The 16,903-nt window shown below is 43.5% G+C and overlaps 3 protein-coding genes across 3 annotated transcripts; 2 read left to right on the forward strand and 1 right to left on the reverse strand.

Annotated features, from left to right (window-relative positions):
• On the reverse strand, positions 101–602 carry LOC109847838. The gene has a single exon (XM_020417074.1). It carries the CDS (start codon positions 600–602, stop codon positions 258–260), a length of 345 nt encoding a protein of 114 aa, XP_020272663.1. The 3' UTR covers positions 101–257.
• Positions 7,975–8,910, forward strand: LOC109847839 (uncharacterized N-acetyltransferase p20-like). Its single transcript, XM_020417075.1, has 3 exons — positions 7,975–8,039; positions 8,222–8,519; positions 8,581–8,910. Exons 1-3 carry the CDS (start codon positions 7,975–7,977, stop codon positions 8,716–8,718), a joined length of 501 nt encoding a protein of 166 aa, XP_020272664.1. The 3' UTR covers positions 8,719–8,910.
• LOC109850217 (uncharacterized N-acetyltransferase p20-like) lies at positions 9,836–11,543 on the forward strand. Its single transcript, XM_020420179.1, has 2 exons — positions 9,836–10,196; positions 11,175–11,543. Exons 1-2 carry the CDS (start codon positions 9,942–9,944, stop codon positions 11,445–11,447), a joined length of 528 nt encoding a protein of 175 aa, XP_020275768.1. The 5' UTR covers positions 9,836–9,941; the 3' UTR covers positions 11,448–11,543.

Raw genomic sequence — 16,903 nt, forward strand, 5'->3', positions numbered from 1 at the left:
GTTCAGAAGTTTAAAGTTCACCAAATACTGGGCTTAACTTTGAATAATTCAAACTTTACATGCAGTTATAGTACAAAAAAGTAATAAATTCACTAAGAGGTGTGGTAACAAAAAGAAAGCAAATACGTCCAATTCAAGTGCAAACCAAACAAACCAAATACAACAGAATAATCTACACAATTCATGAATAGAAAGACTATTTAATCTACAACAGAATAATCTACACAACAGAATAACCACGCCACTCCATCAGTACTCTAACACAAAGGATCGCTAGACAAAAAACTAAACATTACCATATCCTTAGCGACCCCCTTGAGCACCCCATACTTCCTTAAAACCCCCTCCTTCACAAACCCCGCCTCCTTATCCAAAACCCTCTGCGACGCCGCATTCTCGACGTCCACCAGTGCCTCCACCCTCTCCAACCCCTCCACCTCCTGAAGCACCGCCTTCAAAGCCATGTTCACCGCCTTTGTAACGATCCCTCTCCCCCAGTACTCCGACGCGAGCACGTACCCCATCTCGCCTGTGCGATGCCCGTTGACCGGCGATGGCGTAACGGATATCGCTCCGATGGGCTTCCCGTCGAGGCAGACCATGTAGTGGTCGATATCGGAGATCTCAAATCGCGGAGAGGTGAGACTGTTTCTTTGTGGGCTGTTGAGATCATGCTGTGTTGAGTCTCCATTCGTGTTGGCTGATGGCACCGAGGAGTAATTAGAGGGTGTGTTGTGTGTGGACTTATGCCTGGATTTTTTTTTTTTTTTTGATGGTTTGGGTGCACTGAATGTGATTGATTGGGTCTCAAGGAAGCTTCTGATCAAATTTTGACTGGTCGGAAGCCACCTAGATTGACTTTGACCGTTCGTAAGCTCTTATCTACAAGATTACCAGAAAGAAAACGACTACACTTCCTATGAGAACACCCCATTATAGAGGCCAATCTCAACCATCCATATAGGTCCTTAAAATTACTAAAATACCCTGCTACGCACCACATCGGTTGGTTCAGAACGCCCTAATAAGATTCGTACTCAGTTGATAATGCCTCCTCACTTCATAGAATGTTGTTAGGTGCTCTGCGTTCTGATTAAGAGACATAACATCAAAAGAAATCCAATAGATGATCATATGTACAAAATCATATAGAGAAATAACTAATAAATACGTGAAGTCAATTACAAATCTTGATGCACGGGTTGTTGCGCGCAGCGGAAATTTCGGCAGGATAACAAGAGAGTCAAATCGCAATAAGAATTCCCGTCTCACCAAGGAGACAAGAATCTGAAGCGGATATCTCAACCAAGTGAGATATCGGCTCTTCCTCTCATCAGTTCTAGGACTGACCTGTCGAGGGATCCTAAAAGCTATTACAAATCACACAAAAGCAGTACAACCAATTTTTACGTGGTTCGGCAAATTACCTACGTCCACGGGGCAAGGAGGGGGGAGATCTACTAATAGAGGGAGAGAATACAAGTAGGGTTTACAATCACTCACAATCTAAACCCTCAAACAAACTCTCTCAAATCCCTCACAAATATCTCTCTACAAAAGGCTTCACAAAACTCTGTGCTCTTGCTTCTGTTCCGCAGCCGCACAGGAAGAAACCAAGTAGCCGAAAACAATTCCCGCAGCCGCCAAGCTCACATGAAACAAATCCTTGCACGCACCTTTCCTGTAGCCGCACAAGTGCACAGCCGCAACCCTCCTTTGCATCAAAAAAACCCAAAGGGAAATCACTTCATATTTATACGAAGCTTCATGCGGGTTCGTGGGCTTCATGCGGGTTGATTGAAACCGCGTTCACGCGGCTTCGGCTCTGTTCACGCGGAAACAAACCAAATCATTCACGTGAAATCTCTTCACGTGGGAAAGTGGCCCCCACTCTCACAATTCTCCACCTCGGCGAAGTTTTCCTAAAACTGAGCTGACACCGAAGCAACCAAATATCTCACTTGTTGTGTCATGTACAAACACAATCCACAATAAGTCGAGAACCCGAACGAGAGTCCAAACAATCTCACCCCATCAACTAATCCAATCCGGCTGCATCAAACATGACTGCCTACGTATCCTCTTGCCCAAGGAATCAAGCCGAACGTAGTTCACCAAATGGCCGCCAACAGCCTCAACAATCACGAATATACAACAAGTTTCGACAATGATCAAACTTGTTGCTCGGAACCACCTTAGTGAGCATATCTGCCGGATTATCCTTCGTGTGGACTTTAACAATCTCCACATCGCCATCTTCAAGAACATCCCGAACGAAGTGATAACGAACGTCAATATGCTTCGTTCTCGCATGAAAAACCTGATTCTTCACCAAATAGATAGTACTCATGCTATCACAATGAATAGTGACGGACCTCTGCGATACACCAAGTTCCTCTAAAAGTCCTCGAAGCCAAATAGCCTCCTTTACAGCCTCCGTAACTGCCATATACTCTGCCTCCGTCGTAGACAAAGCCACCGTCGACTGTAAGGTGCATCTCCAACACACCGGCGCACGAGTCAAAGTAAACACATACCCTGTCGTAGACCGGCGCTTATCCAAATCCCCAGCATAATCCGAATCAACATAACTGATGTATAGCTGCCCACCTGTAGTGTCCCGCTCATAAACCAAACCAACATTGAGCGTACCTCGAATGTACCTCAAAATCTATCTCACGGCGTCCCAATGACCCACTCCTGGATCGTGCATGTATCTCGAAACCATGCTCACCGCCTGTGATAAATCCGGTCTCGTACATACCATTGCGTACATCAAGCTTCCAACCGCACTCGCATATGGAGTCTTCAACATTAACTCTCGATCCTCAACTGACTTCGGTGAAAGACCAGCTGAAAGCTTCAAATGGGCTCCCGATGGTACACTAACTGGCTTCGTATCCATGCTAATATGAAATCGATGTAGAACCTTCTTCAAATAAGCCATCTGTGTCAAACAAATTCTTCCCTTCTTCTTGTCTCTGCCGATCTCCATCCCTAAAATGCGCTTCGCATCGCCCAAGTCCTTCATCTCAAACTCATTCGAAAGCTGAACTTTCAACTCATCTATAGCTGACCTGGAACTAGAGGCAACCAACATGTCATCGACATAAAGCAATAAATAAATATACGCACCTCCTTTCAACTTGCGAAAATATACGCAAGGATCAAACTGGCTCCGAGTGTACGAATGACCAAGCATAAAACCATCAAATCGCCTATACCACTGTCGAGGAGACTGCTTCAAACCGTATAGCGATTTCTTCAACCTGCAAACCAATTTTTCCTTCCCTGCAGCTCGGAATCCCAATGGCTGAGTCATATATATTTCTTCATCAAGATCACCATGAAGAAATGCTGTCTTCACATCCAACTGATCTAACTCCAATCCATACTGTGCCACCAAAGCTAGCAAAATCCGAATCGACGAATGCTTCACCACCGGAGAGAAAACCTCATTGTAATCAATACCTTCCTCCTGTGCATAGCCCTTCGCAACCAACCTAGCCTTGAATCTCAACGGAGTGCCTTCAATGCCCTCCTTCTTCGTGTATACCCACTTGCAACCAATTGCCTTCCGCCCCTTTGGAAGCTCAACAAGCTCCCATGTATCATTCTTATGAAGAGATTCCATCTCCTCCTGCATAGCCACCTGCCACGAATCAGCCTCCGAACTCTGCTCGGCCTCTCTGAATGTAGTAGGCACTAATTCATCGATACTCTCCACCGGAAGTGCATACGTAACTATGTCGGCATACCGTGCTGGCATCTATATGTTTCTCCTCTGTCTCCGAGCCGTAATTGAATCCTGAACCTGAGCCGTCGGTTCCTGATTCTGCACATTTGTACTCGTATCCTCCGTGTCACCGTCGTGCTCACCTGGTGTCACCTCAGTCGGCACCTGCATGGATACTGTACCATCTGGACAATATGGAGCTGCATCGATCTCCACCACCTGCGATATCTCCTCCGTCGGGTCGCTCTCCACCTGATGAGAGCTGGGAAGCTTCAAGATAGAAGTCTTATCGAATGTGACGTCCCTACTCAGCACAATCTTCTTATCAACTGGATCCCAAAGCTTGTATCCCTTGACACCACGCTTGAATCCTACAAATATGGCCTTCCTAGCTCGAGGTTCCAATTTATCAGTTCTAACATGATAATATGCAGGGCACCCGAATACCTTGAGCTGGTCATAGTCATGTGCTGGCTTTCCCAACCACTTCTCCATAGGGGTCTTCCCCTCAATCACAGATGAAGGTAGCCTATTAATGAGGTGACTCGCATATGTAAGCGCCTCAGCCCAAAAGATCTTCTCCAAACCACTCTGCGACAATAAGCATCGGATCTTCTCCAGTAAAGACCGATTCAACCTCTCTGCCACCGCATTTTGCTGCGGTGTATGACTAACCGTGAAGTGTCTCTCTATGCCCTCGTCTCGACATAGCTGCTGAAAGGGGTCAGAAGTATACTCACCACCGTTGTCGGATCGCAACGTCTTGATCTTTCTCCCAGTCTGCAGTTCCAATCTCTTCTTCCACTCCACAAACAAATCTAGGACTTCACTCTTCTTCGTCATGGTGTACACCCAACAACGCCTAGAATAGTCATCTACAAAAGTGACGAACCAATGTCTACCACCAAGTGATGCAGTCTTGGTGGGACCCTAAATGTCTGTGTGCACGTAATCCAGGATGCCCCTCGTCTGATGAATGACAGTCCCGAACTTCACCTTCATCTTCTTGCCAAGAACACAGTGCTCACAGAACTCAATCTTCCCACTCTTGGCTCCCTTCAATAGCCCCTGCTTGCACAATGCCTGCAGTGACTTTTCACCTGTGTGCCCCAATCTATAGTGCCAAAGTCTGCTCATGTCCGCTTCTGAAATAGCCGAAGCAACCGCCCCTGCTTGCACAATGCCTGTAGTGACTTTTCACCTGTGTGCCCCAACCTATAGTGTCAAAGTCTGCTCATGTCCGCTTCTGAAATAGCCGAAGCAACCTGGCCAATCTCGGTGCTTCCCTTCAGATAATACAAATTCCGATTGCGGACTCCCTTCATCACCACCAATGATCCCTTAGTAACCTTCGCTACAGCGTCTTCGAAAGTCACCTTGAATCCCTTCGCCTCCAAAGCTCCAACTGAGATAAGATTTTTCTTCAGTTGAGGAACAAATCTCACCTCCTTCAACTCACGGACTACTCCATCGTGCATCCTAATCCGTACGGTACCTATCCCACAAACGCCACAGGATTGATCATTTCCCATGACAACAACGCCCCCGTCGACTTTCTCAAAAGATGCAAACCAGTCTCGCCTAGGGGTCACATGAAAGGTAGCGCCGGAATCAAGCATCCAATCTGATGCATCCACATGGTTCACCTCCGGAGTAATCAGTAGAGAAAAGCACGAATCATCGGAATCATCGCCTTTCGCAATGTTCACCTCATTGGCCTTCGGGCCCTTTTTCTTGCCATTCTCCTTCTCCTTGAGCTTCGGGCAGTCTCTCTTCCAATGTCCCTGCTCCTTGCAGAATGCACATTGGTTCTTTGCTAATTGGTGGCGGCCTCTAGACTTTGACCTCCCTCTGTTACCACCTTTCGGATATGGGCTTCTACCTCTCGTCGACAAGGCCTCGCCTGAAGTGCTAGCACGGGAAGTCTCCTTGTCCTTCCTCCTCAAATCGTAGTTTGTCAAAGCGTTAGTCACTTCACTATAGCTGATAGAAAATTTCCCGTTTAACAAAGTGAGCACGAAGGTATCATACTCCTCATCCGGTAAGGAGCCCAACAAAATAATCGCCTTGTACTCATCCGATATCTTCTCATCAACATTCGTCAAGTCCGACAACAACTTCGTATAGTTGTTCACATGAGCCGCAAGCGAGGTGCCTCTGGACATCTGGAATCAAGTGCAACCTGTTCTCAACACTCTTTGTGAGATACTTATTGTTGAGAATTTCCCACATCTTCATTGCAGACGTCACCCCAATCACATCATATTTCAGCTCCTGTTCCAAACAGGACCTGATCACCCCACAAGCGTTCCTATTCATCTTCTCTCATACCGCCTCTTCATATTTAGGTGGTCTTTCGTGGACCATGATGGTCTCTTCCAAGTTCTGAGCATTGAGCGCATCCTGTACGTCGCTCATCCACAAACCAAAGTTGATTTTTCCGTCATACTTCACCACACTAATCTTAGTGTTCTGAAAACCAACTTGTATTGTACTCGCCATCGATTTGCTGCTTTCATCTTCTTCTCCCATTGCGAACTAACTCCAAATTATAGAGAAAGAACAAATTTGATAGAAATTAGGAACCACCCAACTAAACCCTAGATCGGATTCCAAATAGATCTCATATCCACACAAGGAAAGCGAAATCTACAACGGTAACTCCTAATGCTATCTCCACCGAAGCCTAGAACTCCAAGAACCAAGCTTCACAAAAAATCTTCCTCCACCAAATCCAAAACACCCTAGATCTGAAATCTCGGCTCTGATACCACTTGTTGCGCGTAGCGAAAATTTCGGCAGCACTTCGGCAGCACAACAAGAGAGTCAAATCGCAATAAGAATTCCCGTCTCACCAAGGAGACAAGAATCTGAAGCGGATATCTCAACCAAGTGAGATATCGGCTCTTCCTCTCATCAGTTCTAGGACTGACCTGTCGAGGGATCCTAAAAGCTATTACAAATCACACAAAAGCAGTACAACCAATTTTTACGTGGTTCGGTAAATTGCCTACGTTCACGGGGCAAGGAGGGGGGAGATCTACTAATAGAGGGAGAGAATACAACTAGGGTTTACAATCACTCACAATCTAAACCCTCAAACAAACTCTCTCAAATCCCTCACAAATATCTCTCTACAAAAGGCTTCACAAAACTCCGTGCTCTTGCTTCTGTTCCGCAGCTGCACAGGAAGAAACCAAGTAGCCGAAAACAATTCTCGCAGCCGCCAAGCTCACATGAAACAAATCCTTGCACGCACCTTTCCTGTAGCCGCACAAGTGCACAGCCGCAACCCTCCTTCGCATCAAAAAAAACCTAAGGGAAATCACTTCATATTTATACGAAGCTTCATGCGGGTTCGTGGGCTTCATGCGGGTTGATTGAAACCGCATTCACGCGGCTTCGGCTCTGTTCACGCGGAAACAAACCAAATCATTCACGTGAAATCTCTTCACGTGGGAAAGTGACCCCCACTCTCACACGGGTTACTATTATTTGTCATTAGAGTCGCAATTCACACGTGCAATTATACTGAGAAAAAGTAATGACTATTCTGTTGCGCGCAGCGGAAATTTCGGCAGCACCTCGGCGTAACAACAAGAGAGTCGGGTCGCAATAGGAATTCATGTTTCACCAAAGAAACAAGAAGCAAAAGCAAAATATTTCAACAAAGTAGGATATCAGCTCTTCTTCTCATCAGTTCTAAGACTGACCTGTCGAGGGAACTTAAATAAGCTATTACAAATCACAAAAGCGAGACAAACTAATTTTACGTGGTTCGGCAAATTGCCTACGTCCACAGGGCAAGGAGGAAGGAGATCTACTATTAAAGGAAGATAATACAACTAAGATTTACAATCACACAAACCCTCAAACCTCTCATAGAGGAGATGTCAAAAATAACCCTCTCAAAGACACGAAAGGACAACACACAATCACCTCTACCGAAAAATACCAACAGCCGAAACTCCTTGCACACAGCCGCTATTTCCTTTCTTTTTACACTTTTTCTCCAGCAGCCGCAAAATTCAACTCTGCCTAAAAATAACTCCCTGCACGTCACCTAAGAAAAAAAAAAACAAAGAGGTATTTATAAACCAGGTATTCGGGTGGGCCATCACCACGCGGAAACGAAGTTCACGCGTGAACTTCGTGAAGGTGGGCCCCACAAGCATCCTCTCACTCGGCACGCGGTTTTGCTTCCGCTTCTGATCACATCCTGATGACAACGTAGGTACATGAAGGATACATTCGTAATCTCCTCCAGCTATAGCGTAATTCTTTTCCCAGCCTCCTTCACCAAGTGATCATTTTCTCCGATTTCTTCCCATCTCCTCACACAAACCCTCTTCGATCTTCAGACCAAATCAAGATACCAAAAAAAAAAAAAGAGAATTGAACCCGACAATCGCTCTCCGGCCCTTCGAGCCAACGCATCTCCGACGCGGAGAGAGCGCAATCATGTCATGGGCCCTCCGCTGACAGGGTTCCCGCTTCAGCGCGCGATCCTACACCCACACAAGCCGTCCGCTACCTCCACACCCACGTACTCCCTCACCCCTATCACCGCGCCATTTTACACAACAACACCGTCGTGGGCTCGATCTCAATCACTCCCTGCTCCGACGAGGGGAATAAGTGCAGAGCCTCGGTCGGATACCGGTTGGCACATGATTACTGGGGGAAGGGGATCGCGACGGTGGCGGTGAGGATGGCGGTCGCCGAGGTGTTCGAGAGGTGGGAGGGGTTGGAGAGGGTGGAAGGGGTGGTTGATGTGGAGAACGTTAGGAGTGTTCGAGAGGTGGGAGGGGTTGGAGAGGGTGGAAGGGGTGGTTGATGTGGAGAACGTTAGGAGTATGAGAGTTTTGGAGAAGGCTGGGTTCTTGAGGGAGGGAGTTTTGAGGAGGTACTTGGTTTTGAAAGGGGAGGTCAGAGATGTGGTTATGTTCGGTCTTGTGCGTGCAGATCTCCTGCAGGGTTAGATCTGTGTTTAACCGATGCAGATGTTATTAGGTTAATTGCGGATTGACTCCATGTAGTATCGCCCAATTATAGATAGACCCGTCATGTTCCGTTTGTATAGATTAGATCCTTGTACTATTTGTCCAAATTAATATGGAAAGATCCCCGTAGCGGATTCTTAATAAGAGTGGGAAAAAAAATGTTCACTTTCAAGAGAGTCTATCCTCACGAATAGAACTATAGTGAGTATATCGGCAATTGGTCTATAGTAAATTTCTCTTCTTCTTTTTACCCATTGTGCTGAAGAGCATTTTTGTTACTTGAGGATTTACGGGGGCCGGACTCTCTTTTTTTTATGTTTTGTAGGAAAAACGAATTAAGTTTTTGGGGATTTTTTTTGGAAACATCCAAAACTATTTCGGGGTGACGTGAAATTTACTAAATCTAGGACTTTTATAAATATGTACAAATAAATCATATTAACCCGTTCTTTATGCACAAGACAAAACTTATTTGTATATCAATCAATTAATTAGCTTGGAGTAGGGGATACTATATATTGAAATCCCTTTTGGAGCATTCACTTGGGACTATTTCCTCAGCATTAATTACAAATCAATTATCAGAATTATTTTTGTATGTGTCCAATATTAGACGAAGCTAGCACTCTTGAGTACCTACAATAAATGCTACATATGAAGAAATTCCATCACTTTAACTCTTATCATAACTTTGAAATTTTGATATAGTGATAGCGTTCTCTTCTCTGGCGTAGTATCAGAGCTGTCAAGGCTTAACTACCGTACCTACACGGTTTTAAAATGGATTTTTAAAAAAATTGGTTCTGTTGCGTAAACTTAGATTTCCGCATAATTAAGATGGGGTCTTCTTGAAAAACCTCCAAGCGGTCCAAGAATCAATTCCTCAGTATCATCACAATTAAGATCCATTTTAGCTTCTTGCTTCCCTAAGGAACAACTAGAGCAATTAGGTACTTGCTAGCCAAGCAACTACCAAATTAATCTCAGAGAATAGTCCACTATATTAGCTGATCGGTCAATAACGAAGGCCATAATAAACTTTAGGTCCCATTCTGAGTCACCTTTAAAACTAACAAATTTCTAAAGACATCATTAACGAACTATGAAGTAGACCATTAGCCAGTCAACTCGGCCTTGCCACTTTTATACTAAACCCAAGAACAACCCTTCAATCAGTCCCAATAAACCCCTCAAACTCAAAAATGGAAAAAATCCCGACGACAAACATCACCCTCCGCCTCTTCCGACCATCGGACGCCGACGAATTCATGGCATGGGAATCTGATGACCGAGTTATGAAGTTCGTCCGCCGCGACCTCTGCACTACCAAAGAGTCGGCCACAGAGTACATCACCACCTACGTCGCCAACCATCCTTTTTGTCGAGCAATTTGCATTGGTGATCGGCCCGTTGGCTGGGTTTCGGTCTGGCCTGCACCGGGCGAAGACTACAGAAAGGTGTTAAATATAGTATTTTCCTTTCGCAGGACTTTTCCCTAAAAATAATTTTCTTTTCTTATTAGAGTTTTCCTTTCACAGATACCATATGCTTATATCAGACCCTTAATTCTATCTTATTTTTATATTATACTACCATATATTCATATTTGTTTGAACCTGGGGTGTTAGTGAAAATTACTCCATATGGATGTGCGAATTTAAATTACACGCACGGGAGTCTTATTTAAAATAATTTGATGGATTTGGGGATATATGTGATTTACAAATATAAAGATTTGGGGAGTAAATATAAAAATACAATAGAACTTAGGATCTAGTAAGAGATAATTCATATTTATATTCTCTTTTAAAAAATCACGTAATGTTTTCTAGAAGGAAAAAAATATAAAAAATAATATTCATGTGCATGTATACATATATATGAGGCCTATTGTCAGCAGCAGCTTACTTTGACGAATGATAAAGAAGGCGGGCCTCGTGAAATGCTTTTGCACCGAAAGAAAGCCCAAGCCGCCCACGTTTTTTCATCTCCTGCAGCTTCTGTTGAAAATTTGAGAAGAAAACTATAAATGTGGCTCCAAATCCTTAAGGAAATATCATCTTAGAAACAACTTCTTATATAGAAGAGTAAGAGAAAAAAAATAGAGAGAGTTTCTCCTTAGAAAGAGAGAGTTTGTAACTCCAGAGTTTTTCTCCTTATAGTGAATTCTTCTACCATTGCCCGTGAACGTAGGCAATCAAGTGCCGAACCACGTAAATCTGTGTGTCCAATTTTTTATCTCTACTTTTACTCTACTATTGCTACGACCCTGCTCTATTGGGCCCCGGGTTTGTCCCAACACCTATCTCCTATAAATTTAAGTGGAATAAAAAGCTTTCTTATCTCTTGTATTTGCTTTGGGGGGGGCATACCGATACATGATGTCTCCTCAAATGATCAATGAAGAATAACAAGATAGTTTTTTTCTTAACAAGGCGTCGATTGGATATTGCATCCGCTACGACCACTGGGGCCGAGGGATCGCGACATTGGCGGTGAAGACGGTCGTGGCGACAATATTCAAGAAGTGGTCTGAGCTGGAGAGGCTGGAAGCAACAGTGGAGATCACAAATGTGGGGAGCGTGAGGGTTTTGGGGAAGGTTGGGTTTAAGAGAGAGGGCTTGTTGAGGAGGTTCGTTAGGTTTAAAGGTGAGAGTAGAGATGTGTTCGTGTTTAGTTTCTTGTCTACGGATCCTTTGCTGGATTGAGAGTTATATGGATTGTGGTTGTAATTTATGCTGATTTCAGACAAGCTCAATATATAATTGTGAAATAGGTAAGTCAAAACTGAGGTTTATGCATTATATGAGAGTGGACTAGCACTAGTTAGTATTGCTAGTGATGAATTACTAGTAAAGGTATCTCCAAGTGGTAAACAGTCAATTCGAGTGACCAACGTACGTTAGTCAAAACAGGAGGCTTGAAAAAGAGTAAATAATTGAAAACCAAAATTAGTGGAAAAATGAAAATCTACAGATGTGGGGTATCGATGTAACGCCCCGCCTCGGAATCCCGGAGTCGGTACGTTATTAGATCTGATGGACTGGCCTCACAAACCACCACATGTTTTTTCAGCATGTTTTGTCCTCACTCACGCGCTCCCCGGAAAACTTCCCAGGGGGTCACTCATCCTAGAATTTCTCCAGGCCAAGCACACTTAACTTTGGAGTTTCTAGGAGTTAGGTTTCCGAAAAGAAGATGCATCTTGGTGGTATGAGTATTCCAATCAAATCTATCAATACTAATCACATCACCCTCTCAAGGGTTGGGGTATTACATACTCCCTCACTTAAATTCACAACGTCCTCGTTGTGTCAAATCATATCATCCAAGACCGTACCATCCGTGTGAGATTCTAGAGGTGGCTCCTACGGCCTCAAGAGGTGGCTCCCGCCCTCTCGACGTAGCACTTTGCGCCGCATAGCACTTAGCTCTCACAATTCCGGTTGGCTTTGCTCTGATACCATTTGTAACGCCCCGTCCCGGAATCCCGGAGTTGGTACGTTATTAGATCTGATGGACTGGCCTCACAAACCACCACATGTCTTTTCAGCATGTTTTATCCTCACTCACGCGCTCCTCGGAAAACTTCCCAGGGGGTCACCCATCCTAGAATTTCTCCAGGCCAAGCACACTTAACTTTGGAGTTTCTAGGAGTTAGGTTTTCGAAAAAAAAGATGCATCTTGGTGGTATGAGTATTCCAATCAAATCTATCAATACTAATCACATCACCCTCTCAAGGGTTGGGGTATTACAATCGATCCCCACCTCTACCATTTGAGATACATCCCCTTCATGTTAGAACTCTGTTATTATTTATTATAACATTTTATGTTCTATAGTTCTTTTGGTATTCTTCCCTCAAGATTGGATTAATTGTTGATTCCGGCTGGTTGTGGGCACCATCTAACTCGAGATGAATCCAAGTTCTCTTTATTTCCTTGCTATGATGGCAATGAGGCTATCGTGACGGCAGAAACATTGTTTAACCAGTGGAGGAAGAATGCACCATTCAGATCCAGAGCAAAAATGACAACCCATCACTCTCTACAGTGTTTATCATGTTCCCGGAATGAAGAAAAATCTCTTCTCGATAGAAAACGCAATGTATGCTGGATATAATGTTCTATTTAGACCCCAAGATGTGAAGTTTCTCCGAGACATTTCACAATTAAAGGTGGACTCCATCCATTCCCGCAAGCAACTGAGAGATTGTTTGGTCTCTTTTCTTCCGCCTATATTAGTAAGATGAGCTCAAAGTGATGGTATTTAAACATATTGTGAATGGTTTTCCTAACCTCACTACCCTCAGTAATGATGATGTATGTGAGGGTTGCTAATATGAAAAGGCACACTGACTTTCATTTGATCAATCACTCTCAAGGTGCAAAGCTTCTTTAGAGTTGATTCATAGTGATATGAGGGTTTTCAATATTCCTTCTTATTCTGGATTTTTGTACACACTCCTATTTGTTGTCGACTTCACCAGATGGACATGGGCTTATTTTCTAAAAAAATGCTACAGACACACCTCCGGCCACACCACCAGCCACACCCCCTCACCTGCTACAGTGCAGGGGGGCCCACTTGAAATTTTTTTAAAAAAATTCAAGTGGGGCCCCCTGCACTGTAGCAGGTGAGGGGTGTGGCTGGTGGTGTGGTCGGAGGTGTGCCTGTAGCATCACTCTATTTTCTAAGGTGAAGTCAGAGGTATTCCCTAAATTCAAGGAGTTAAATATTACCATGGAAGGAGTCATTGACAAGAAGATCAAGAGGTTACGGAACGACAATGAGGGAGAGTATAAACATCTCACGAGTACTTCCACTTTTGTTGGCAACATGGCGTTAGACGGGAGTTGTCTTGTGCGAGACATCGCAGAAGATTGGCATCATGGAGAGGAAGATTAGACATCTCACAGAAGCCTGCAAGAGTTAACTCCATGCAAAAAATTTATCTAAGGCCTTATAGGCAGAGGGTATGGCTTGTGCAACATATGTCATCAATAGTGTGCCTCTCGGTCCGAACAACATGAAATCTCCTTACAAGCTAATATGTACAAAGAAACTAAATGTGAAGTATTTCAAGGTGTTCAGTTACGTTCATGTACCAGCTTCTAAAAGGAGAAGGCCTAATGCTAAGGTTAAAAAAATGCATTTTCATCGGTTATGATGAACGAAAGAAAGGATGGAAATGCATGGACCCAGAGACTCATAGGTTCACAATTTCTCAATATGTGGTGTTTGATGAGGCATCCTCTTATTATTGTCCTTAAAGTGTTGTGATCAATGATGTTGGATAATATATATAGGAATGATGAAGATGATCTTGTTCCTACGGTGAGCTTGCCCACTTAATCAAGTGATCCAAGTGCATCTAGTTCTTCCTCGTATTCGATGTCAGGAGAGCAAAGTGAAAGGGGGAGCAATGTTGTTCCTGACAATCAAATAGAGGAGAACGCTGAAGCTATAGAAAGTGCACCACTTCTCTGAAGGTTAATACGAAAGAATATTATCAAGCCAGCTCAGTACTGAGACGGAGATTTGGTGGCTTTGACTTCTTACTTCTTGACGGGACCTGCAGATACAAATGAACCTTTGTGCTATGATGAAGCCAAAGGCATCAAAGAATGGGAGGATGGAATGGATGAGGGGATGCGTGCTCTGCTAAAGAATAATGCTTGGGTTCTTGTGCCAAAATCTAAGGATATAAACGTGGATACGTGTAAATGGGTTTACAAGCTAAAGCGAAATGCGGATGGGAGAATCAGGCAATACAAAGCAATTAAGGCTTGTTGCATGGGGTTTTTCTCAAGTTTGTGGACAACATTATGAAGAGATCTTTAGCCCCATCGCGAAGATGATTTCAGTTTGGGTGGTCATTTCCTTGGCAGATAGTCGTGGTTGGAGGGGCAACTAGATGTGAAGAATGCTTTCCAATACGGAGAGATTGATAAGGATATCTATATGGAGCAATCATCGGGTATGTGTCTACTTCTCATCTAGCTAGACTGTGTTTGTAAACTCAAGAAAGGCTCTTTAAGGTTAAAAACAAGCACCCAGAGCTTGGTATGGTAAAATAGTGTTAGTTTTTATTTATGGAGAATACTTAATTCAGAACATTACAGAGCTTAAATAGACTACTAAACTTGGCTAACTAACTCCACTATCCACGATTAATAATGCCTAAGATAGTGGCTTACAAACTGACTCAAACAAAAAAAAACATAAATAATCACCTAACAATTAGCTAAAAAACAGCAACTGAATTGACAAAGTCTACCTAAGATATAGCTATGTATTTCTGACTTATTCAGCCTAAATACGTGGACTGCAGAAGCTTGAATTATATTGCAACACTAGCTATGTATTTCTGACTTATTCAGCCTAAATACGTGGACTGCAGAAGCTTGAATTATATTGCAACACCTCCTCTTAATTCAAGCTCGTACATGCCTATGGACTGCAGAAGCTTGAATTATATTGCAACACCTCCTCTTAATTCAAGCTCGTACATGCCTATCTTCTTCAAAAAAAACTGATGCTTGACTTGAGTTTAGGCCTTTGTAAACAAATCAACGTGTTGATCATTTGTGCCACAGAATCTCAAAACCAATTTCTTCTCAGACACAAGCTTCCTTATGAAGTGATGCTGAACTTCTATATGCTTGGTCCTTGCATGGAATGCAGGATTCTTGGTCATAGCTATTGCCGACTTGTTATCACACCAAAGCTCTATTGCGCCTTCCTGCTCACAGCACAAGTCTTTTAGCAGCTTTCTTAACCAAATGGCTTGCCTTGCTGCTGCACCAGCAGCTACATATTCTGCTTCAGATGAGGATAGAGCTATTGTGTCCTACTTCTTGGAGCTCTATGTGATAGCTCCTGAGCCAAGACTAAACACTGATCCTGATGTACTCTTCCTGTCATCCAAGCAACCAGCCCAGTCACTGTCAGTGTATCCAATTAACTTGAAATTTTCAACACTTTCATAAAGAATTCCAAGCTTAATTGAGCCTGCCACATATTTCAGAATCCTTCATGCTGCTCCAAGATGCTGCTTAGTTGGAGAATGCATGTAGCGTGACACTATACTCACACTATGGACTATGTCAGGCCTTGTGTGTGTGAGATAGTTCAAACCACCAACTAAGCTTCTGAAAATCTTCTCATCTGCTTTCTCAGTACCATCCTCTCTCTGGAGCTTCTCATTTGTGTTCATGGGAGTTCTGGTTGCTTCACACTTCTCTATTGAGAACTTCTTTAGCAAGTCCTCTACATACTTCCTCTGTCACAGAAATATCCCATATTCACCTTGCTTTACCTCCAGACCCAAGAAGTACTGAAGTAATCCTAGGTCTGTCATTTCAAATTTCTCCATCATTGCTACTTTAAACTCACTTAGCAACTTTTGAGAAGAGCTGAAATAAATAATGTCGTCCACATAGAGACAGACAACAATGAAGTCATCCATGCCTTGCTTCTTCACATAGAGAGTTGGCTCATTTTCACTTCTCTCAAACTGATTTTGAGTAAAGAATGAGTCAATCTTGCTGTACCAGGCTCTTGGAGCTTGTTTCAGTCCATAAAGTGCCTTTTGCAGCTTATAAACCTTACCTTCTTCACCTTCTCTGACAAAGACGAGTGGTTGCTCTACAAAAACCTCTTCTTGCAAGTCTCCATTAAGGAATGCAGACTTTACATCCAGCTAAAACACTTCCAGTTTTCACTGAGCAGCCAAAGCTAGCACCACTCTCACAGTTTCAAACCTTGCCACTAGTGAAAATGTTTTCTCAAAATCAATCCCTTCTTGTTGTGCATACCCTTTAGCTACAAGCCTTGCCTTGTACTTTTGAATGCTCCCATCAGTGTTGAACTTGGTTCTGAACACCCATTTCAGTCCAATGACATTCTTTCCTTCAGGAAGATTTACTAACTTCCAAGTCTCATTCTTCTCAATGGACCTGATCTCCTCTCTCATTGCATTCTGCCACTCAACTTCTTTCTCAGCTTCCTCAAAGCAGACATGATCTGTGGCCATTAATGCAAAATCACAATTTTCATACAAGTCAGTTAATGACCTGTATCTTCTTGGAGCTGAATCACTTGATGAGCCTGATGATGATGAGCTAGAAGGAGATATTGAGCTCTGATCGGATGATAATG

The sequence above is a fragment of the Asparagus officinalis genome, chromosome 7, assembly GCF_001876935.1.
Source record: "Asparagus officinalis chromosome 7, Aspof.V1, whole genome shotgun sequence".
NCBI lineage: Eukaryota > Viridiplantae > Streptophyta > Magnoliopsida > Asparagales > Asparagaceae > Asparagus > Asparagus officinalis.